The sequence below is a fragment of the Lolium perenne genome, chromosome 3 (genome assembly GCF_019359855.2).
Source record: "Lolium perenne isolate Kyuss_39 chromosome 3, Kyuss_2.0, whole genome shotgun sequence".
Lineage (NCBI taxonomy): Eukaryota > Viridiplantae > Streptophyta > Magnoliopsida > Poales > Poaceae > Lolium > Lolium perenne.
The window spans coordinates 1,468,998-1,493,767 of record NC_067246.2 but is presented as its reverse complement, the minus strand read 5'-3'; the positions used below and the strand labels follow the sequence as shown (position 1 = coordinate 1,493,767).

The 24,770-nt window shown below is 44.2% G+C and overlaps 2 protein-coding genes across 2 annotated transcripts; both read left to right on the top strand.

Annotated features, from left to right (window-relative positions):
* Positions 1-6,641: 6,641 nt before the first annotated feature.
* On the top strand, positions 6,642-10,217 carry LOC127340604 (protein IWS1 homolog 1). The gene is made up of 11 exons (XM_051366346.2): positions 6,642-6,798; positions 6,883-7,372; positions 7,496-7,615; positions 8,192-8,409; positions 8,521-8,650; positions 8,766-8,828; positions 8,922-8,999; positions 9,097-9,191; positions 9,313-9,372; positions 9,484-9,634; positions 9,733-10,217. The coding sequence occupies exons 1-11, from the start codon at positions 6,791-6,793 to the stop codon at positions 9,829-9,831; spliced, it is 1,512 nt and encodes a 503-aa protein (XP_051222306.1). The 5' UTR covers positions 6,642-6,790; the 3' UTR covers positions 9,832-10,217.
* A 2,460-nt stretch (positions 10,218-12,677) lies between these two features.
* On the top strand, positions 12,678-15,545 carry LOC127340605 (RHOMBOID-like protein 1). Its single transcript, XM_051366347.2, has 6 exons — positions 12,678-13,100; positions 13,724-13,887; positions 13,995-14,158; positions 14,245-14,504; positions 14,605-14,731; positions 15,225-15,545. Exons 1-6 carry the CDS (start codon positions 12,760-12,762, stop codon positions 15,348-15,350), a joined length of 1,182 nt encoding a protein of 393 aa, XP_051222307.1. The 5' UTR covers positions 12,678-12,759; the 3' UTR covers positions 15,351-15,545.
* Positions 15,546-24,770: the final 9,225 nt, after the last annotated feature.

The window sequence follows — 24,770 nt, the reverse complement described above, 5'->3', positions numbered from 1 at the left end:
GATGGTCAACAAGACCACCAGTTTCAAGAAGCAAGGCAAACCTAAGAAGGGCAACGTCAAGAAGGGCGGCAAGAAAGCTGCCGCACCTCCTGAGAAGCCTAAGGGTGGCCCTAAACCTGATACTGAGTGCTATTACTGCAATGGGAGGGGGCACTGGAAGCGTAATTGCCCCAAGTACTTGGCTGATCTGAAGAGCGGCCTTGTCAAGAAGAAGAAAGGTATATCTGATATACATGTTATAGATGTCTATCTTACTGGTTCTCGTACTAGTGCCTGGGTATTTGATACTGGTTCGGTTGCTCACATTTGTAACTCGAAACAGGAACTACGGAATAAACGAAGCCTAGCGAGGGACGAAGTGACGATGCGCGTTGGAAATGGATCCAAGGTCGATGTGATCGCTGTCGGCATGCTCCCTCTACATCTACCTTCGGGATTAGTTTTAAACCTCAATAATTGTTATTTGGTGCCTACGTTGAGCATGAACATTATATCTGGATCTTGTTTAATGCAAGACGGTTATTCATTTAAGTCTGAGAATAATGGTTGTTCTATTTTTATGAATAATATCTTTTATGGTCATGCACCTGAGACGAATGGTTTATTCCTGTTAAATCTCGATAGTAGTGATACACATGTTCATAACATTGATGCTAAGCGAATTAAATTGAATGATAATTCTACTTATATGTGGCACTGTCGTCTTGGTCATATTGGAGTGAAACGCATGAAGAAACTCCATTCCGATGGACTACTTGAGTCACTTGACTTTGAGTCACTTGATAGATGCGAAGCATGTCTAATGGGAAAAATGACTAAGACTCCATTCTCTGGTATTATGGAGTGAGCTACAGACTTATTGGAAATCATACATACCGATGTGTGCGGACCAATGAGTATAGCCTCGCGCGGTGGTTATCGTTATGTTCTAACCTTCACAGATGATCTGAGTAGATATGGGTATATCTATTTCATGAAACATAAATCCGAAACTTTCCAGAAGTTTAAGGAATTTCAAAGTGAAGTAGAAAATCAACGTAACAAGAAGATCAAATTTCTGCGTTCTGATCGCGGAGGCGAATATCTGAGTTATGAGTTTGGCATGCATTTAAAGAAATGCGGAATACTTTCACAGTTGACACCGCCAGGAACACCACAGCGCAATGGTGTGTCCGAACGTCGTAATCGAACTCTTTTAGATATGGTTCGTTCTATGATGTCTATTACTTATTTGCCATTATCGTTTTGGGGTTATGCATTAGAGACAAATGCATTCACTTTAAATAGGGCACCATCTAAATCCGTTGCAACGACACCGTATGAATTATGGTTTAATAAGAAACCTAAGTCATCGTTCCTTAAAGTTTGGGGTTGCGAAGCCTATGTAAAAAAGTTACAACCGGACAAGCTAGAACCCAAAGCGGAGAAATGCGTCTTCATAGGATACCCTAAGGAAACTATTGGGTATACTTTCTATCACAGATCCGAAGGCAAAATCTTTGTTGCTAAGAACGGAACCTTTCTTGAGAAAGAGTTTCTCACTAAAGAAGTGACTGGAAGAAAAGTAGAACTCGACGAGGTTACTGAACCTTCTCTCGTTGATCAGAGTAGCGCAGTACCGGAAGATGTTTCTGTACCGCCTGCACCGGTGACAGAGGAAGCTAATGATAATGATCATGAAACTTCGAGCGAGGTAGCTACTGAACCTCGCAGATCGACAAGGGAACGTACCACTCCTGATTGGTATGATCCTTGTCTAAATGTCATGATTGTGGACAACAATGATGAGGATCCTGCGACGTATGAAGAAGCGATGATGAGCCCAGATTCCAACAAATGGCAAGAAGCCATGAAATCCGAAATGGGATCCATGTATGATAACAAAGTGTGGACTTTGGTAGACTTACCTGATAGCCGTAAGGCTGTCGAGAATAAATGGATCTTCAAGAGAAAAACAGATGCTGATGGTAATGTTACTGTCTATAAAGCTCGACTTGTCGCAAAGGGTTTCCGACAAATTCAAGGTGTTGACTACGATGAGACTTTTTCACCTGTAGCGAAGCTAAAGTCTGTGAGGATTTTGTTAGCAATAGCTGCATTTTTCGATTATGAGATTTGGCAGATGGATGTCAAAACAGCATTCCTTAATGGAGACATTGAGGAAGAGTTGTATATGGTACAACCCAAAGGTTTTGTCGATCCTAAAAATGCTGACATGGTGTGCAAACTTCAGCGTTCAATTTATGGACTGAAGCAAGCATCCAGGAGTTGGAACCGACGCTTTGATAAGGTGATCAAAGACTTCGGGTTTATACAGTGCCATGGAGAGGCCTGTATTTACAAGAAAGTGAGTGGGAGCTCTGTAACATTCCTGATACTATATGTAGATGACATATTATTGATTGGGAATGATATAGAACTATTAAGCAGTGTAAAAGGTTATTTGAATAAGTGTTTTTCAATGAAGGACCTTGGTGAAGCAGCATACATTTTAGGCATCAAGATTTATAGAGATAGATCAAGACGCCTAATAGGGCTTTCACAGAGTACATACCTGGACAAGATTCTAAAGAAGTTTAGAATGGATGAAAGTAAGAAAGGGTTCTTACCGATGTTGCCAGGTAAGGTCTTGAGTAAGACTCAAGGTCCGGCTACGGCAGAAGAAAGAGAGAGGATGAATCAAATCCCCTATGCATCGGCAGTAGGCTCTATCATGTATGCCATGCTGTGTACTAGACCGGATATAGCACATGCTGTTAGTTTGACTAGCAGATATCAAAGTGATCCAGGAATGGAACACTGGACAGCGGTCAAGAATATCCTGAAGTACTTGAAAAGAACTAAGGATATGTTTCTTTGTTATGGCGGTGACCAAGAGCTCGTTGTAACCGATTACACCGATGCAAGTTGGAATACTGATCCCGATGACTCTAAGTCTCAGTCCAGGTACGTGTTTATATTGAATGGTGCTGCGATAGTGGTGCAGCTCGAAGCAGTGCACGGTGGCGAAATCTTCAACAGAATCAGAATACATAGCGGCTTCAGAGGCTTCATCGGAAGCGGTATGGATGAAGAGGTTCATTGTTGAGCTTGGTGTGGTTCCTAGTGCATTGGACCCATTAGTCATCTATTGTGACAACATGGGTGCCATCGCCAATGCACAAGAACCAAGGTCACACAAGAAGCTGAAGCATATCAAGCTGCGTTTTCATTCGATTCGCGAGTACATCGAAGATGGAGAATTAAAGATTTGCAAAGTACACACTGATCTGAATGTAGCAGATCCGTTGACTAAAGCTCTCCCTAGGGCAAAGCATGACCAACACCAGAATGCCATGGGTGTTAGGTACCTTACTATGTAATCTAGATTATTGACTCTAGTGCAAGTGGGAGACTGTTGGAGATATGCCCAAGAGGCAATAATAAAATGGTTATTATATATCTTTGTGTTTATGATAAATGTTTACATATCATGCTATAATTGTATTAACCGAAACATTGATACATGTGTGTTATGTGAACAACAAGGAGTCCCTAGTAAGCCTCTTGTATAACTAGCTTGTTGATTAATAGATGATCATTGTTTCATGATCATGAACATTGGATGTTATTAATAACAAGGTTATGTCATTGATGAATGATGTAATGGACACACCCAATTAAGCGTAGCATAAGATCACGTCATTAAGTTCATTTGCTATAAAGCTTTCGATACATAGTTACCTAGTCCTTTCGACCATGAGATCATATAAATCACTTATACCGGAAGGGTACTTTGATTACATCAAACACCACTGCGTAAATGGGTGGTTATAAAGGTGGGATTAGGTATTCGGAAAGTATGAGTTGAAGCATATGGATCAACAGTGGGATTTGTCCATCCCGATGACGGATAGATATACTCTGGGCCCTCTCGGTGGAATGTCGTCTAATTAGCTTGCAAGCATATGAATGGTTCATAAGAGACTACATATCACGGTACGAGTAAAGAGTACTTGTCAGGAGACGAGGTTGAACAAGGTATGGAGATACCGATGATCAAACCTCGGACAAGTAAAATATCGCGTGACAAAGAGAATCGGTATCGTATGTAAATGGTTCAATCGATCACTAAGTCATCGTTGAATATGTGGGAGCCATTATGGATCTCCAGATCCCGCTATTGGTTATTGGTCGGAGAGAAGTCTCAACCATGTCTGCATAGTTCACGAACCGTAGGGTGACACACTTAAGGTTTGATGTCGTTTAAGTAGATATGGAATATGGAATGGAGTTCGAAGTTTTGTTCGGAGTCTCGGATGGGATCCGAGACATCACGAGGAGGTTCGGAATGGTCCGGAGAATAAGATTCATATATGGGAAGTCATTTTCCAGGGTTCGGAAAAAGTCCGGTGTTTTGACCGGAGCTTCTAGAAGGTTTTGGAAGGACCGGAATAGTCCGGAACATTGTGGAAGGTTCCGGAAGTGTCCGGGACGACCCGGGCTGTCTAAGGAAGTCCGGAGGGTTCCATAATAGGTGTATCCATGTTTTCCTTTAGGGTTAAGAAGTTTCCCCTAAAGCAGATTCGGATTTGGCAAAAGAGTCCTAGTTACGGTAGGTTTTACGTAAAACTTACCGGAACTCTCCCAAACTTTGGGGGCAGGTCTTGGACGACCCAAGGACCTTTTCCACCTATAAAAGGAGGGCAAGGGGAGCCCCAAGAGACACACAAGTCGCAGCCCTAGCTCCCTCTATCCAAACCCTAGCCGTCCCCTCCTCATACACCTCCCACAGCGCTTAGGCGAAGCCCTGCCGGAGTTCTCCACCACCACCGCCACCACGCCGTCGTGTTGTCGGGATTCCGAGGAGGATCTACTACTTCCGCTGCCCGCTGGAACGGGGAGAAGGACGTCGTCTTCATCAACACCGAACGTGTGACCGAGTACGGAGGTGCTGCCCGATCGTGGCACCGTGATCAAGATCTTCTACGCGCTTTTGCAAGCGGCAAGTGATCGTCTACCGCAGCAACAAGAGCCTCATCTTGTAGGCTTTGGAAATCTTCAAAGGTGAATCTCGATCATATCCTCGTTGCTCCCGTCTTCTAGATTGCATCTTGGCTTGGATTGCGTTCTCGCGGTAGGAAAATTTTTGTTTTCTATGCAACGAATCCCATCAGTCATGATATCCTTCCCTTGCTCGGTTGGATTGATCGTGCGTGTGGGCACATTTGGGCACCCCTGCAGGGTTACAATCTTATCGATAAGCCGTGTCCGCGGTTATGGACGACTTGGAGCTGTATGACTCGACCATAGACAACTTACACCTGTTGTTTCAATACTAATATCTTGCATAGTAAGATAGAACAACTTAAATAATAACTGGTTAAAACTTGTCAACCGTGTGAGTGCCTTTGTAAGTACTTCCTTGCGAGGGGGGAACACATCGGTTGTGTTATGCTTGCAGAGTATAGAACTGTTAGTTTATGCGCTCTCTCACCTTCTCTGATAGACGAATGTTGTAGAGTGTCTCTATAGGTTTTTAGTGCTTGCGCGCTGCCGCTTAACCCCACCATATTGCCTATGACGTTCCTCTTGAGTCTTCTAAGTCTCCTGCGTGCCTCAAGTACAAAGGACGACTGGTTGACGAATGCTTATACGTCTTGAAGTCTTGTTAAGTACGAACCCGTACTTATTGCTGCTTCTTTGGGACATAACCGGGCAGGTATGAAGTTATGTTCGATGAAGGCGACGTTAGCAAGGTTACCCTCCGGCTTGGCCTGGGCAGGGTTATGGACGCCATCGTTTATCTTCAGGACTCTTTGTCCACTTTGTATCTTGTCCGTACTCGGATGTATTTGATCTTCTGTATGATTTGGATCTTTGTATTGTATATTTGTATCTTGACTCGTTGGAGTCGTTGCTGTAATATATGTTCCTTGTGGGCTCTATTGTAAACCTGTTGTAATGTTACTGCTCGTGTTAATTCCTCTGGCATCACGTGTGCGATTCTTCGTGCATATCGTGTCGGAGGGCGTCTCTGAATCGATATCGTGCGGATTTCGGCGGAATCGCTGGAATCCTCATGGTACCAGTTCCAGGGCGTCACATTCATCTACACCACACCGAAGGAAATCCACCACCATTGTTCATCCATTCCATCTCCCATCTCTTCCATAGCCATAGCCATCACCGTTGTAATAGAGATCTCCTTGAGAATTGGCGGCCATTGTAAGAATATTGTGATTTCAATCTAAGTATTTTGCACAATGATTTCTATCTTTGTATTTGATCTTGATATTATGTGTGAGTAGTCCTCACGGGCTGCGGGTTGGGGTGAATCCTCGCAGCGTTTATGTGCATCTAATCTTATTATATGTGTAAGGATTGAATATGAGTTTTTCAATCTTGTATCCTTGTCTCTTTACCTAGTGGAAAGGAAATCGGAGAAGCACTCCCCAGACGCAGACGAACACGAACAGTGGTGGATTGAAGATCATTTCCGCGTCCGCGACTCGACGCAAACAGACGCGCTCGGTTACTTTTAGCGTCCGAAATACGTCGGACCGGTGGAGATGCCCTTATGAGTTTTATTTTTGAGTAGTATATATAAGATTAGGTTTTGAGTAAAATTGTCCTGAAAAGCAAAAAAACCCCAAAGCCCAGGGCCCAGCCCAGGCCCAGTGTCCCCCTCCCCCTTCCAGTCCTCTCTTTGTTCCCGGATCCTTCCCGGATCCTTCTTCGTCTCCAGCTCCTCCCCGAGGCTAGGGTTCCGATCCGCATCTCGCCCGCCGCCGTCGTCGCCGCCGCCGCCATGGACGAGTAAGCACGCACGCACGCACCTCTTCCCCTCCCCATCCATCTCCCTACTCCCCAACGACGCTAACCCCCTCCGATCTCTCGCAGCTTCTACGACGAGGACGGCGAGCAGCTCATGGACCCGGACGCGCGGGACCCCTCCCCCTCCCCGGAGCCGCAGCCGCAGCCCTACGACGACCTCGAGGACGACCTCGGCGACGACGACGCCGGCTGGAACCGCGACCGCTCGCCCACCCCCGTCCACGGCGACGGCGACGGCGCCGGGTCCTCCGCCAGGCCCCGCAAGCGCCTCCTCAAGAAGGGCGGCAAGGGGGACTCCGGCGGCGGCGGCGGTATGCCCGCGGACGAGCTGGAGGACTGGGGCGGGCTGCCGGACGAGGACGCGGCGAGGAAGAGGAAGGGGTCGTCGAGCCTCAGGGACCTCGCCAAGGGCGGCAAGGAGAGGCACGAGAAGAAGCGGAGGAAGGAGGACAGGGGGGGCATGGCGAGGGAGAAGAGGGGCGGCGGGGAGGATGACGAAGGGGAGAGGGAGATCCGGGAGCTCTGGGATACCATCGCCGGGGAAGGCGGCTCAGAGGTGAACCACCACCCTTGCTCCTCCTAATCTCTTCCTAATGCTATGACAATTGAGTTGGCCTTTTGCCCATTATATAAACAACATAGCCCTGGACAAATGAACTGACTGATTCTCACGGAACAGGATGATCAAGAAGGTGTTAGAACTCTAGATGATGATAATTTCATCGATGATACTGGGGTTGATCCAGCTGACCGTTATGACAATGATAATGATGGCCACTCTCCTCGGCATTATGCACAGGTGCTCTTACTAAATTGCTCATGGCCCATTTGTAATTCTGTCACTTCCATTTTTTTGGACAAAATATCGCAAGGGTCAAGTATCAAACGTCTCTTTAGTTCTACGTGATTCCTGCCATTAACAAAATTGCTCTACACCAAGCATATTACTAATGAAATGAAAAGATAATACATATGCCATATAATATTGTGTTCTTTACTCAAGTCATCCCTTCAATGGGCTTATAATGCGACTTCTGAGCTGGGAAGATTATTGGACCCCTCTTTGAATAGTTGAATATACATATGGTCATGTGCTATGATTCATTTTAAGGGGTGCTGGTATTCAGTTAGAAGAATGACGTTTAGTATACTATAGACCTGCTATGTAATGACATAACCCTGGGGGAGCATATATGGAGTAGTAGTTTCAGGCAGTAAAGGGGCCTGCCTTCTTGATGAAGCAGACTCCTTGCCCTCTTCCCAATAAAAATGACATGCTTTACATTTCATGTGAGTCATTAGTGAATATTGTATTGATCCTATATTTGTTTCTTGCTTGTGTAAGCACGATGTGAAATTCTTATTTTTATTACAGGCAGAGGAAGCTGAAGAGGATGATGAAATTGAGCGTCTCTTTAGTAGTAAGAAGAAGAAGAAGAGTGATCGGCCACGAGCAGATATTGGTCTTATCGTTGAGCAGTTCATTGCTGAGTTTGAAGTAGCATCTGAAGAAGATGCAAACCTAAATAGGCAATCCAAACCGGCCATTAACAAACTTATGAAGCTTCCACTGCTCATAGAGGTTCTCTCAAAGTAAGATATTTGTATGTAGGCATTACCAGCATCAAAACTTCTCTAGTGAATCCATCTCCTATCTATTGCAGCTAGTTCTGATTATTATCATTTGTGTATGACTCCTTGCAGGAAGAATCTCCAGCAGGAATTCCTTGATCATGGAATTCTCACTCTTCTGAAAAACTGGCTTGAACCTTTACCTGATGGAAGCATGCCGAATATGAATATTCGAACTGCTGTACTGAAGTTACTATCTGATGTAGGCGAAATCTTTTTTCCCTTCTGAAGTGTGGAATCACATTATTTGTAGCATAAAAGCACTGCTTTACTTCTGGACCTACTTTCTTATTGAATGTTTCTGTCTATTTACACAGTTCCCAATTGATCTTGAACAATTCGACAGAAGAGAGCAGCTTAAGAAAAGTGGCCTGGGAAAGGTAATGCTTAGAAAAAAATTGCATTCTGGATGGTTCTTACAGATTATCTACAATGTACTTAACTGCCAACTGTATCTCATTATTGATTTGCAGGTTATCATGTTTTTGTCAAAATCTGATGAGGAGACTACTTCCAATAGAAAATTAGCCAAGGAACTGGTTGATAAATGGGTAATTTCTTGTTCTTTCTAAGCATTTGCATTTGATGCTGAAGGTTCTTGGTCTATCTATCTATATTTGACTAACTGTGAACAAAAAAAAAAAACAGAGTCGACCAATATTCCAAAAGAGCACACGATTCGAGGATATGAGGAGATATGATGATGAAAGACCTCCTCCTTACAGGAGGCCTCAAATGAAGAAGTGAGTAGTGCACTTTTTTATTATCCACTAGAAGATGGCATATCATCCAAATGGCAATATTCTAATTTGAGTTCTCTGTCCTAACTCAATTTGTTCTTGGTTACGCTTTCTTCTCATTTAGGCCTTCAAGTAGTTCTGGAATGGAATCGAGAGACGATGATCTTGATGCTGACTTCTCTCAGTAAGTCTCATCACATGTCATATTTTTGTTAAATATGCCACGATTGCCATCTTGTGCAGGGTGCATGCCATTCCCATTTTTTCATTAATTTGTTCTGTCCTCTGAAAACAGGCGCAAGTCTGGGCAAAGTGGTTCTAGGCAGCATGCGTCTAGGCCAGAAGCATCGCCTCTGGACTTCGTCATCCGTCCGCAGTCCAAGGTTGACCCTGAACAGATACGGGCTCGTGCCAAGCAAGTTGTCCAAGACCAGCGCCGGCTCAAGGTTCTGTCTGCCCCCCACCTTGTGCATTGATTGCTTTTCTTTATAAGCTGGCGTGTGTTATGTACAATGTGGCTAATCACTTCATCCTGGGTATGCAGATGAACAAGAAACTGCAGCAGCTGAAGGCGCCAAAGAAGAAGAACCTCCAGGCTTCAAAGCTCAGCGTGGAAGGCCGTGGGATGGTGAAGTACTTGTGAAGTGCCCACTCCAACAGCCCTGCTGCAGCAGGCCACTCTACCACCATCTTCCTCGGAGGGCAGTCGGTCGAATTGATTGGCAAACATAGTATTCTTGTTCCAAAAATTTGCAAAGCCTGGCAGGGTACCAGAGGCTTGTACATGCTGCCTGTTATTATGGATTGATTTATAGCTTGTTTCAGTCAGAGTGGCGGGCGCCTTTATTGTACAAATGTTGTGCCATGACTGGGCTGTGAGCTGAGCCGGAACTGTCTGGCGATGCGTCCGTACCTGTGTTTGAAGGACCCAACACATTAGTGTGGAATCGAAATATTAAGGCAATAACAGACTACTTGTTGATTAGTGTATCCATGATGAAGATATAAGATGAATGAAACTTTTCTCAACTTGCTGTTTGCCGTGTTGTCTTTTACTGTTCTCTTATCGGGCATGATTGGGCTGTTGGTCGGGCCCTCTGCATTTGGAGTGTGGACTGTTGCCATCAGCACGCCACGAAATCACAGTGTCACACCAAACCATATACGGAGTATATGTGTATGTTTATAGATTCAAAATAGTAGTACTGGAGTAGTGCATTAGTTGATTAGTGATGTGCCGCGTGACATAACGTGTAGTTGTATAAGGAAAGAGAGACCCATGCCTCATGTGCATGATGGTGAAGAAAATGAGAGAGGCTGGGATACTTAATTGTACGTAATCTCATCTAATTCAATACTGTACTACATAATGCCATGACGAGGAACGCAATAGTCAATCCTCACAGCTAACTCGATCTCTCCACAATAATTGAAATTTGAACAGCCGTCCCCGGCCTTGCTTAGCTAGCTATTTAAACAGATAGGCGCCCCTCGCCTAGCAAGCTCCATCTCTTGGCTAGCTCGTAGAGTCCTGACTCCTGAGCACATAGCTCGCTCGCTCCATCCCAATGGGTGGTTCCGCGCTCAAGACGGCGGCGGCCATGCTCGTGCTGGTCCTCTTCGCCGGGCAGCTGCTGATGGCGGCCGCGGAGTATATATATATTGCCACACGGGGAAGTTTGTGAGCGGCGAGTGCCTTCTCTACTGCCTCACCCACTGCGATGGGGCTCCAGAGCAATGCTTCTGGGATTGCTTTGGTGCCAAATGCAGCAAGATACATAACTAGCTAGGCACGCCTCTTATATATCTGCCTACCTACCTACCTGCGTGCCGCATGGACATGCTTGGTCGACGTCGTCGTCATCACTCATCGTCGTTGTGTTTAGTTTGCTTCTTGCTTTTTGCTGCTGCCTTCAAATAAGAGGTGTCACTCGGTCCATCCTGCATGCATTACAATGGATGGATGTACTCAATTCCTGTTTCAGTTATCACTATTAATAAGAAGAAGATCCCCTTGTTCATTTGCCGTGTCAGCATTTCGGCCCACCTCTCTTTTCTATGGTCCACGCATGTATGATGCAATCCGACAATCCTTAACTAGTTCCAACCATCTCGGTTGCCGCATGTTCAATTGTTTACGAGTATAGAAGTATTCGAGGGTCTTATGATCCATATGTCATTTGGATCCATAGAGAAAATATCTACAACTCTTCGGCTGCGCAAGTTTAAGATCATGTGTTGAGTAAAGAAAGACCCCTCTTGCGGCTAACCAGCCTCCAGAAGCGCCGCTTCGCCTCTCAAGTCCGCACCACCGCCGCTGGTGCAAAATCGAGAGGTGATGAAGCTGCGCTTCTGGAGGAGGCTTTTTTCGCCCCTCGGTGTCTGCCTGAGCATTACAATTTCTAGAGAAACACCCATTAGAACAATTGGATCAAAATTTCCATGATCTAGATGCCAAAAAAATGTTCACCCGAATTTGAGTACAGATTATGGACAAGTAAAAATTCATGTACAAATTATACCAAACAAGACTAACCTTGGCGACGTTTTTTTTATAGAAGAAGAACCATGAGGGCCCCACCGAGTTCGAGACTCGAACCTGCGTGGGTTGCTTGTCCACCCGCATAGCTAACCAACATACCAGTGATGTGTTCTCCACAATCTTAAATCCAAGCATATATATATATATATATATTCCATACATAGCTCAATTTTAAATACACAAATTCATTAGGCAGTTTGGAATACAAATTTCATTTGAATCATTTAGAGGAGTGAAATACAATCTACATTTGGGAAAGAAAAAAAAAAAGAAATTCCCTGTCATCTCAGCAGGTCTCACCTTTTTCTTCTACCTTTATCCTGTCAATTAAGACACGTGAGGTTTTTGGAGGTTGGGATCTTGAATCTACCGATTTTCCCGCAGGTGCTGGTCCGACATAACTTTGGCCTTGATGACTTCCCGTCCTCAACCAACAATGACTGGCTAGCTTTGACGATAGAGAGATGACAACCGTGGTGTGTCATCGGCATGTCCCACAGAATGAAGAGGATCCAACCGTTCAAGGAAATGTGTACTGCTAGTTTGTTGAAGAAAAGAAAAGAAAAGAAAAGAAAAAGATGAAGATCCCATTTCATGATATAGAAGCCCAACAAATTCCTTAATCTTTGTGTACAAATCATGTGCACACTTCATATTACTAGCTCAGTTTCAGAATAAAAAATCACAAGGCAGATTTAGTTTCTACACAGTTTCGGTGGAACTTGGAAACATATTCAATTGATTGATAGCTTCATAAATTCCTCTCAAAATTTTGCAGCAGTGAAGAAGGATCCACATTTGGGCAAAGACAAAAAGAAATTCCCTGCTATCTGAAAGCTGTATTTGTTTCCCTTTCGGGAAAAATACTAAGAATAGAGTGGTCTCTCCTGTTTCTTCCACCTCCGTCCGTCCTCTCTCGCCGGCCTCTCCAAAACCATCTCATTTTCCACGAGCTCAACCTCCTTCGCCGCACAATCCCGCATTCCCTGCGCGCATTCCCCGCGGCCCGCACGAGCCGGCGGCGGCGCCATGCCGCGGCGGGGCGAGACGGCGGTGGTCCCCATCGACGCGGACGGCGCCGGCCACAGGAGGCCCAAGAACGGCCACCGTCCGCGCCCGCCGGCGCAGGAGTTCCGGCCGTTCAGGCGCTGGTTCCCGTTCCTGGTGCCGCTCTTCGTGGCCGCCAACGTCGGGCTCTTCGTCCTCACCATGTACGTGAACGACTGCCCCGCACACGCCGCCGCCGCCGACGCCGCGATCGGCGGGGCCGCGCAGGCGCAGGCGCAGGGGTGCCTGCTCCAGCAGGACCTCGGCAGGTTCGCCTTCCAGCCATACAGGGAGAACCCCCTCCTCGGGCCCTCCTCCGCAACGTAAGGAAATTCTGCCGATGAAGTTCGGATCATTGGGTCCTCCTGTTGTTGAAGCTGCTTCCTTTATTGCTTGGAATTGTTCAGATATCAGCCTAATTTTGATCGTTTCGCGCATCACTTTCAATGGATTCTGCAGTTAATTTCAATTTTCCAAACAAATTTAGGAGCTCGTGATTTGGGATGATATATTGGCTTTTCTTACGTACTACTGCAACGGTTTGAAAATATTTTATTACTAGCTACTACCTCCATCCCATCCATCCCAAGGCTTAAGGCCTATATTTTTTTCAGAAAGTCAAACGAAGTAAAGTTTGACCAAACTTTTAGAAGAATTTATGAACAAATATGATATTTTGTAGGTACCATATGAAAATATATTTCATTATCTATCTAATGATATTGATTTTGTACTTTTCATGTTAATGATTTTTTATAAAAACTTAGTCAAACTTAACATAGTTTGACTTTCTGAAAAAAATATAGGCCTTAAGCCTTGGGATGGAGGTAGTATTGCATAATTCAGATGGTGTTCCTTCATTGTCACTTGTGCAACGTGTTATTTTCACCCTTTCTAGTTGGTATTGTCTGATAAATGGCAACTGACATGTATACCAATCTCACAGGCTGCTGGAAATGGGGGCGCTAGAAACGAGTAAAATTGCAAAAGATCACGAATGGTACCGCCTCATCACCTGCATTTGGTTGCATGCTGGTGTCGTCCACATACTCGCCAATATGTTGAGTCTCCTATTGATTGGAATCAGGCTCGAGAAGGAATTTGGTTTCCGTAAGTGTCGTGACAATTTCGCATCCTACTTCTTGAGTTTCTTAGTTCCACTGAAGAGTTTGTGGCGGTATATAACTTGACCTTGGATCAATATTTGTTTATCGCAGTGAGGATTGGCACACTCTATGTGATCTCGGGGGTTGGTGGCAGCTTGTTGTCTGCTCTATTCATGGTGTCGAATATCTCAGTTGGCGCCTCAGGTGCACTGTTTGGATTACTGGGCTCCATGCTGTCGGAGCTGATAACAAACTGGACAATATACGAGAATAAGGCCGGTTCTAAAATCTATACAAATGGTTTTACAAGCTTTACTTTATATTTTTTGTGTCTAATTTCGTTGTTGCTTCAAAAATACAGTTCGCCGCTCTATTGACTCTTGTTATAATCATTGCTATCAACTTAGCTGTCGGGATCCTTCCACACGTTGACAACTTTGCTCATATCGGAGGATTTATATCGGGTTTCTTTCTTGGTTTTGTGCTCCTAATCCGGCCTCAGTTCCAATACATCAACCAAAAGAACTCTCCTCTTGGAGTTTCCTCAGGCACAGCTAAATGCAAGTACAAGATATATCAGATTATACTTTTGGTGATTGCTCTGGTGATATTAATTTGTGGGTAAGTATCTTCCCGGTCGGCGGAACAACAATAATGGTCTGTTTTTTCACTAAGTTTCAAGTTTCAACTGCCTTTGCTAAAGCTTTATTATTATTGTCAGGTTCATCATTGGCTTTGTATTGCTAATGAAAGGCTTCAATGCTAGCGAGCAATGTTCTTGGTGCCATTATCTGAGCTGTGTTCCTACTTCAAAGTGGAGCTGCAAAGCACCGAGTAACTATTGCGTAGTAAGTTCTCTATATACAAAATGCCATCAACCCTTGTATAGTATCTGATGTGGCAATCACTAGTTGCTATATAGTTCTTTTGTGGCATTCAAGATGGATGTGTCTAACGGTAAATCAAAATTACTATATAAACACCGAATATTCACATACCTTCTGAGAAGTTTTCTCTTCATAAAAATCTCTTAAATGAAAACAACTAGAGCGTCAATGAGTGCATGCTGCTATGAGCCAATGCCATATTATTACAGTTACATGGTTGCCTCAGTTGGCTTTCAACTGTCGTGCCATCAGCAGACTGCAGTCCCATTGCTCTCCTTTCTACATAGAACTATGTTTTAGCATTATTTTTCTGTATAATTGACTAGCTCTTTTTTTGTGTGAAACAAATACCTGCCATTGTTTTTTGGATCTTCAATCTGTAAGCATAACTAGAGTTTTCATTTTAGTTTTACAATCACACTGGATGTTTACTAATACTGAACTTCTCCTGCAGTCCTCACAGCTTGGAGAACAATTAAATCTGACCTGTCAAAGCACTGGGAAGACTGAAACATATGTTATCAACAATCCAGCCAATGCGGAAGCATTAAAACACCTCTGTCTTGGCCTTTGCAGTTGATGGCAAATGCATGGATTTTCATGAAAAGGGATTGATATCTGCACACTTTTGGAAGGCAAGTAGAAGCCAAATGTTCAGTGAGACCTCGGGTAATGCTTTTGGGCTTCTAATAGTTCCCTTCATTGTACACCGTGTATTGCAAATGTCAGTTGGCAGTTATGAAAGATGGATGCTTTGAGGCAGTAGTTTCTGAAATCTTAACTGATCACTTGCATTTTTATCTTGCGTTATGAATGTTGAGCTTAAACTGTTGTATCAAGAGAAGGAAAATTTGGTGAACAAAATTTAACAGTAGATGAAGTACACCATGTCTAATATTATTGTCCAATATATTAACTACAGAGAGATGAACACTGCATGGCAAACATATTAAGTATAAACTGTCGATTAAAGTTAAACCAATCGATTACATCAATGCTATGTCTAGACCATAGTAGTGTCGATTTATGTTTGCGGTATCAATCCTATGCTGTAGAAAAGCACAACTTCTGTCATTGAGCTTCTCAGATGCATGTATAGGTTAGTGGTATCAGTCCTATTCTTCACTCGCCAAGTATGTATCTCACTGGTACCGGATTATACAACAAAGCAGCGGTAACTAGCCTGTCAGATTGAAGCTGAACATTTCCTGGGGGAAACATTGAATTCCCATCCTCCCAGTCCTGGGTCTGCCACTGTTAGCTGATCCAAAATGCAAGTGATTGCCTTGGTCATCGTAGCCTTCTTCCCTTCCCGGAAGTTCCAGATCTCATTCATGATTTGCCGTCCATGAGGACTATAATCGTTGAGCTCGCTCAGGGCAGCCATCATTGCATGACAGGCGTTGTTGCCGCACTCGAGCTGCAGCTTCCTCAGTTTTGGATCATCGTCATCTATAACCTCCCGCAGTTGTCCAGAAACCCAAGAGGTTGGAGCCAATGATTCTTAACACAACACAAGTGTATGAATGCTGTAGAGAAAATTGGATAGACACATTATCTTGTCCATCGACCTGAATAGTTGTCAACGGATGCCAGGATGGCTTCTGTATTTCCTCCTGCCAACTTGAGGCCAAGCTTTCAGCTTTGCCCTCTAGATCATCATCCCTGTATGGCAACCTGAAAAGGTTTCATCAAGTTGCCCCATCCGTTTGAGTCCAGCAGCGACACGCCAACTAATCAGCATATTCTCCAAAAAAACCCTGCACATTATGATCATTTCAATAAGAAAAAACTTTTAGCAACAATGTAAATCCCCCCAAAGAGAGCAATGAGAAGTATTAGAAATTGTCAGCTTTTACCTGAATCAACTCTTGGCGATTCTTTTGAAGCTCCTCAGGGTTCATCTGCTCTCTTTTGTAGAGGTCTAACCATGAAGCTTTCAACCTTTCTTTTTCGTCCTCTAGATATATCGTTGCAGTGTAAGTGTAAATACGCTGATGGTCTGCCACTGTGTCTGTGAGCTTCTCTCTTTTTTTTCGCGAAAACGCAAAAGCCTTGCGTTTCGATGCATTGATAGATAAAGAAGGTTATATGTACAAGTCTGAGGACAGACGAACACCACGCCGTACAACTCGACCCAAGAAAAGAAAAAGCTAATCTAGGGAAGTAGCTGGCAAACACTGTAGGATAACGTTGCATAGAAAACAAAAATTTTCCTACCGCGAACACGCAATCCAAGCCAAGATGCAATCTAGAAGACGGTAGCAACGAGGGGGTATCGAGTCTCACCCTTGAAGAGATTCCAAAGCCTACAAGATGAGGCTCTTGTTGCTGCGGTAGACGATCACTTGCCGCTTGCAAAAGCGCGTAGAAGATCTTGATCACGATCGGTTCCGGCGCCACGAACGGGCAGCACCTCCGTACTCGGTCACACGTTCGGTTGTTGATGAAGACGACGTCCACCTCCCCGTTCCAGCGGGCAGCGGAAGTAGTAGCTCCTCTTGAATCCGACAGCACGACGGCGTGGTGTCGGTGGCGGTGAAGAAGTCCGGCGGAGCTTCGCTAAGCTACGCGGGAGATATGGAGGAGAGGGGGGCGGCTAGGGTTTGGGAGCGGGTGGCCGGCCACTTCAATGGGGCGGCCAGCTTGTGGTCTTGGGGGTGGCCGGCCCCCTCCCTTGGCCCCTCATTATATAGGTGGATCCCCAAGTGTTGGTGTCCAAGTCTTCGAATAAGACCCGAACCAAAACCTTCCATAAGAGGGGAAACCTAGCCCAACTAGGACTCCCACCAAAAGGTGGGATTTCCACCTCCCATGTGGGGGGTGGCCGGCCCCCTATGGAGGAGTCCACTTGGGACTCCTCCCCATCTAGGGTTGGCCGGCCATGGAGGTGGAGTCCCATGTGGACTCCACCTTCCTTGGTGGTTTCTTCCGGACTTTTCTAGAACCTTCTAGAACCTTCCATAGAACCTTCCGCGACATTTTATTTCACATAAAATGACATCCTATATATGAATCTTATTCTCCGGACCATTCCGGAACTCCTCGTGATGTCCGGGATCTCATCCGGGACTCCGAACAAATATTCGAACTCCATTCCATATTCAAGTACTACCATTTCAACATCCAACTTTAAGTGTGTCACCCTACGGTTCGAGAACTATGCGGACATGGTTGAGTACTCACTCCGACCAATAACCAATAGCGGGATCTGGAGATCCATAATGGCTCCCACATATTCAACGATGACTTTAGTGATCGAATGAACCATTCACATATATTACCAATTCCCTTTGTCTCGCGATATTTTACTTGTCCGAGGTTTGATCTTCGGTATCACTCTATACCTTGTTCAACCTCGTCTCCTGACAAGTACTCTTTACTCGTACCGTGGTATGTGGTCTCTTATGAACTCATTCATATGCTTGCAAGACATTAGACGACATTCCACCGAGAGGGCCCAGAGTATATCTATCCGTCATCGGGATGGACAAATCCCACTGTTGATCCATATGCCTCAACTCATACTTTCCGGATACTTAATCCCACCTTTATAGCCACCCATTTACGCAGTGGTGTTTGGTGTAATCAAAGTACCTTTCCGGTATAAGTGATTTATATGATCTCATGGTCATAAGGACTAGGTAACTATGTATCGAAAGCTTATAGCAAATAACTTAATGACGAGATCTTATGCTACGCTTAATTGGGTGTGTCCATTACATCATTCATATAATGATATAACCTTGTTATTAATAACATCCAATGTTCATGATTATGAAACTAATCATCCATTAATCAACAAGCTAGTTTAAGAGGCATACTAGGGACTTCTTGTTTGTCTACATATCACACATGTACTAATGTTTCGGTTAATACAATTCTAGCATGATATATAAACATTTATCATAAACATAAAGATATAAATAATAACCACTTTATTATTGCCTCTAGGGCATATCTCCTTCTGTCTCCCACTTGCACTAGAGTCAATAATCTAGATTACATTGTAATATACCTAACACCCATGGCATTCTGGTGTTGGTCATGCTTTGCCCTAGGGAGAGCTTTAGTCAACGGATCTGCTACATTCAGATCAGTGTGTACTTTGCAAATCTTTACTTCTCCATCTTCGATGTACTCGCGAATCGAGTGGTAACGCAGCTTGATATGCTTCAGCCTCTTGTGTGACCTTGGCTCTTGTGCATTGGCGATGGCACCCATGTTATCACAGTAAATGATTAATGGGTCCAATGCACTAGGAACCACACCGAGCTCTACAATGAACCTCTTCATCCATACCGCTTCTGATGAAGCCTCTGAAGCTGCTATGTACTCTGATTCTGTTGAAGACTTCGCCACCGTGCACTACTTCGAGCTTGCCCAGCTTACTGCAGCACCATTCAATATAAACACGTACCCAGATTGTGACTTAGAGTCATCAGGATCAGTGTTCCAACTTGCATCGGTGTAACCGTTTACAACGAGCTCTTGGTCACCTCTTGAGTCTTGCTCAATACCTTGCCTGGTAACATAGGTAAGAACCCTTTCTTACTTTCGTCCATTCTAAACTTCTTTAGAATCTTATCCAGATATGTACTCTGTGATAGCCCTATTAGGCGTCTTGATCTATCTCTATAAATCTTGATGCCTAATATATATGATGCTTCACCAAGGTCTTTCATTGAAAAACTATTATTCAAATAACCTTTAACACTGCTTGATAGTTCTATATCATTCCCAATCAATAATATGTCATCTACATATAATATCAGGAATGCTACAGAGCTCCCACTCACTTTCTTGTAAATACAGGCCTCTCCATGACACTGTATAAACCCGAAGTCTTTGATCACCTTATCAAAACGTCGGTTCCAACTTCTTGATGCTTGCTTCAGTCCATAGATTGAACGCTGAAGTTTGCATACTTTGTCAGCATTTTTAGGATCGACAAAACCTTTGGGTTGTACCATATACAACTCTTCCTCAATGTCTCCATTAAGGAACGCCGTTTTGACATCCATCTGCCAAATCTCATAATCGAAAAATGCAGCTATTGCTAACAAAATCCTCACAAATTTTAGCTTCGCTACGGGTGAGAAAGTCTCATCGTAGTCAACTCCTTGAATTTGTCGGAAACCCTTTGCGACAAGTCGAGCTTTATAGACAGTAATATTACCATCAGCATCTGTTTTTCTCTTGAAGATCCATTTATTCTCAACAGCCTTTCGGCTATCAGGTAAGTCTACCAAAGTCCATACTTTGTTATCATACATGGATCCCATTTCGGATTTCATGGCTTCTTGCCATTTGTTGGAATCTGGGCTCATCATCGCTTCTTCATACGTCGTGAGGTCCTCATCATTGTTATCCACAATCATGACATTTAGACAAGGATCATACCAATCAGGAGTGGCACGTTCCCTTGTCGATCTGCGAGGTTCGATGGTTTCCTCGTTCGAAGTTTCATGATCATTATCATTAGCTTCCTCTGTTGCCGGTGTAGGCGGTACAGGTACAACTTCCGGTACTGCGCTACTCTGATCAACGAGTATAGATTCATCAATCTCATCGAGTTCTACTTTTCTTCCAGTTACTTCTTTAGTGAGAAAATCTTTCTCAAGAAAGGTTCCGTTCTTAGCAACAAAGATTTTGCCTTCGGATCTGTGATAGAAAGTGTACCCTATAGTTTCCTTAGGGTATCCTATGAAGACGCATTTCTCCGCTTTGGGTTCTAGCTTGTCCGGTTGTAACTTCTTTACATAGGCTTCGCAACCCCAAACTTTCAGGAACGACAGCTTAGGTTTCTTATTAAACCATAATTCATACGGTGTCGTTTCTACGGATTTTGATGGTGCTCTATTTAAAGTGAATGCGGCTGTCTCTAATGCATAACTCCAAAATGATAACGGCAAATCAGTAAGAGACATCATACTACGAACCATATCTAAGAGAGTTCGATTACGACGTTCGGATACACCGTTTCGTTGAGGTGTTCCCGGCGGTGTCAATTGTGAAAGTATTCCGCATTTCTTTAAATGCATGCCAAACTCATAACTCAGATATTCACCTCCACGACCAGATCGTAGAAATTTGATCTTCTTGTTACGTTGATTTTCTACTTCACTTTGAAATTCCTTAAACTTCTCGAAAGTTTCGGATTTATGTTTCATGAAATAGATATACCCATATCTACTCAGATCATCTGTGAAGGTTAGAACATAACGATAACCACCGCGCGATGCTACACTCATTGGTCCACATACATCGGTATGTATGATTTCCAATAAGTCTGTAGCTCGCTCCATCATACCAGAAAATGGAGTCTTTGTCATTTTTCCCATTAGACATGCTTCGCATCTATCAAGTGACTCAAAGTCAAGTGATTCAAGTAATCCATCGGTATGGAGTTTCTTCATGCGTTTCACTCCAATATGACCAAGACGACAGTGCCACATATAAGTAGAATTATCATTCAATTTAATTCGCTTAGCATCAATGTTATGTATATGCGTATCACTACTATCGAGATCTAACAGAAATAAGCCATTCTTTTGTGGTGCTCTAATTACAAAAGATATTATTCATAAAAATAGAACAACCATTATTCTCAGACTTGAATGAATAACCGTCTTGCATTAAACAAGATCCAGATATAATGTTCATGCTCAACGCGGGTACAAAATAACAATTATTTAGGCTTAAAACTAATCCCGAAGGTAGATGTAGAGGAAGTGTGCCGACAGCGATCACATCGATTTTGGATCCATTTCCAACGCGCATCGTCACTTCATCTTTCAGTAGTCTTCGTTTATTCTTTATTTCCTGTTTCGAGTTACAGTTATGAGCAACCGAACCAGTATCAAATACCCAGGTACTAGTACGAGAACCAGTGAGATAAACATCTATAACATGTATATCAGATATACCTTCTTTCTTCTTCTTGACAAGGCCGCTCTTCAGATCAGCCAGATACTTGGAGCAATTACGCTTCAAGTGTCCCTTCTCCTTGCAAAGTAATAGCACTCAAGATCGTGCTTAGGGCCGTTCTTAGGTTTCATAGGAGGCGTGGCAGCTTTCTTGCCACCCTTCTTGAATTTTCCCTTAGACTTGCCCTGTTTCTTGAAACTGGTGGTCTTGTTGACCATCAACACTTGGTGCTCTTTCTTGATCTCAATCTCAGCAGCTTTTAGCATGCCAAAGAGTTCAGGTAACTCCTTGTTCATGTTCTGCATATTGTAGTTCATTACAAAGTTCTTGTAACTTGGTGGCAGTGATTGAAGGACACGATTAATCCCCAGTCTATTAGGAATCACTATTCCCAAGTCACTGAGTTTCTTCGCATGCCCGGTCATGGCGAGCATGTGCTCACTAACGGAGCTGCCTTCTTCCATCATACAGCTGAAGAAATGTTTCGATGCTTCATAGCATTCCACGGCCGCATGAGTCTCGAATATAGCTTTCAGCTCATTCATCAACTCATGAGGATCATGGTGCTCAAAACGTTTTTGAAGATCGGATTCCAGACAGCACAGGATGGCACACTGAACTTGAGAGTACCGAGTTTTCCGAGTCGCGTAAACAGCTTTTACTTCATCGGTTTCATCTTCTGCAGGAGGGTCACCTAGCGGTGCATCAAGCACAAATTGCATATTTCCGCCAGAGAGGAAGATCCTCACATGACGGAACCAGTCGGTGAAGTTGCTACCGTTGCTCTTAAGTTTCTCTTTCTCTAGGAACTGATTAAAATTGATTGGGGACGCCATCTCTACAACATATATTTGCAATAGTTTAGACTAAGTTTATGACAAATTGAGTTCAAATTTTAATTCAACATAATTAAAAACCTAAGTGAACTCCCACTCAAAACAATATCCCTCGCATTGTCTTAGTGATCACACGAACCAAATCCACCGCACCTATGTCCGATCATCACGAGACAAGGTGTGATTTCAATGGCGAACACTCAAAGTGTTCATCATATCAACCATATGATTCATGCTCTACCTTTCGGTATCACGTGTTCCGAGACCATGTCTGTACATGCTAGGCTCGTCAAGGCCACCTTAGTATCCGCATGTGCAAAACTGTCTTGCACCCGTTGTATGCACTTGTTGATTCTATCACACCCGATCATCACGAGATGCTTCGAAACGACAAGTCTTGGCAACGGTGCTACTAAGGATGAACACTTTATTATCTTGAGATTTTAGTGAGGGATCATCTTATAATGCTACCGTCGCGATCTAAGCAAAATAAGATGCATAAAAAGGATTAACATCACATGCAGTTCATATGTGATATGATATGGCCCTTTTGTCTTTGCGCCTTTGATCTTCATCTCCAAAGCACGGACATGATCTCCATCATCTTCGGGCATGATCTCCATCATCGTCGGCATAGCGTCAAGGTCAATGGCGCCGTCTTCATGATTGTCCTCCATGTAGCAACTATTACAACTACTTTGAAATACTACTCAACATGAAATTTAAAGACAACCATATTTATAGTGCCGGTTGCCACAATACAATAATGATCATCTCATACATATTCATCATCACATTATGGCCATATCACATCACCAAACCCTGCAAAAACAAGTTAGACGTCTCTAATTTGGTTTGCATATTTTACGTGGTTTAGGGTTTTCGAGAGAGATCTAATCTACCTACGAACATGAACCACAACGTTGATACTAATGTTTTCAATAGAAGAGTAAATTGAATCTTTACTATAGTAGGAGAGACAGACACCCGCAAAGCCTCTTATGCAATACAAGTTGCATGTCGAACGAGGAACAAGTCTCATGAACGCGGTCATGTAAAGTTAGTCCGAGCCGCTTCATCCCACTATGCCATAAAGATGCAAAGTACTCAAACTAAAGATAACAAGAGCATCAACGCCCACAAACCATTGTGTTCTACTCGTGCAACCATCTATGCATAGACACGGCTCGATACCACGTAGGATAACGTTGCATAGAAAACAAAAATTTTCCTACCGCGAACACGCAATCCAAGCCAAGATGCAATCTAGAAGACGGTAGCAACGAGGGGGTATCGAGTCTCACCCTTGAAGAGATTCCAAAGCCTACAAGATGAGGCTCTTGTTGCTGCGGTAGACGATCACTTGCCGCTTGCAAAAGCGCATAGAAGATCTTGATCACGATCGGTTCCGGCGCCACGAACGGGCAGCACCTCCGTACTCGGTCACACGTTCGGTTGTTGATGAAGACGACGTCCACCTCCCCGTTCCAGCGGGCAGCGGAAGTAGTAGCTCCTCTTGAATCCGACAGCACGACGGCGTGGTGTCGGTGGCGGTGAAGAAGTCCGGCGGAGCTTCGCTAAGCTACGCGGGAGATATGGAGGAGAGGGGGGCGGCTAGGGTTTGGGAGGGGGTGGCCGGCCACTTCAATGGGGCGGCCAGCTTGTGGTCTTGGGGTGGCCGGCCCCCTCCCTTGGCCCCTCATTATATAGGTGGATCCCCAAGTGTTGGTGTCCAAGTCTTCGAATAAGACCCGAACCAAAACCTTCCATAAGAGGGGAAACCTAGCCCAACTAGGACTCCCACCAAAAGGTGGGATTTCCACCTCCCATGTGGGGTGGCCGGCCCCTATGGAGGAGTCCACTTGGGACTCCTCCCCATCTAGGGTTGGCCGGCCATGGAGGTGGAGTCCCATGTGGACTCCACCTTCCTTGGTGGTTTCTTCCGGACTTTTCTAGAACCTTCTAGAACCTTCCATAGAACCTTCCGCGACATTTTATTTCACATAAAATGACATCCTATATATGAATCTTATTCTCCGGACCATTCCGGAACTCCTCGTGATGTCCGGGATCTCATCCGGGACTCCGAACAAATATTCGAACTCCATTCCATATTCAAGTACTACCATTTCAACATCCAACTTTAAGTGTGTCACCCTACGGTTCGAGAACTATGCGGACATGGTTGAGTACTCACTCCGACCAATAACCAATAGCGGGATCTGGAGATCCAT

Coding starts and splice junctions, on each gene's coding strand:
- LOC127340604 (XM_051366346.2), top strand. Junction 8,651..8,765: donor TACTGAAGTTACTATCTGAT/GTAGGCGAAATC, acceptor CTATTTACACAG/TTCCCAATTGATCTTGAACA. Junction 9,373..9,483: donor CTTGATGCTGACTTCTCTCA/GTAAGTCTCATC, acceptor CTCTGAAAACAG/GCGCAAGTCTGGGCAAAGTG.
- LOC127340605 (XM_051366347.2), top strand. CDS start 12,760: ATGCCGCGGCGGGGCGAGACGGCGGTGGTCCCCATCGACGCGGACGGC. Junction 14,159..14,244: donor GGACAATATACGAGAATAAG/GCCGGTTCTAAA, acceptor TCAAAAATACAG/TTCGCCGCTCTATTGACTCT. Junction 14,732..15,224: donor CACCGAGTAACTATTGCGTA/GTAAGTTCTCTA, acceptor CTTCTCCTGCAG/TCCTCACAGCTTGGAGAACA.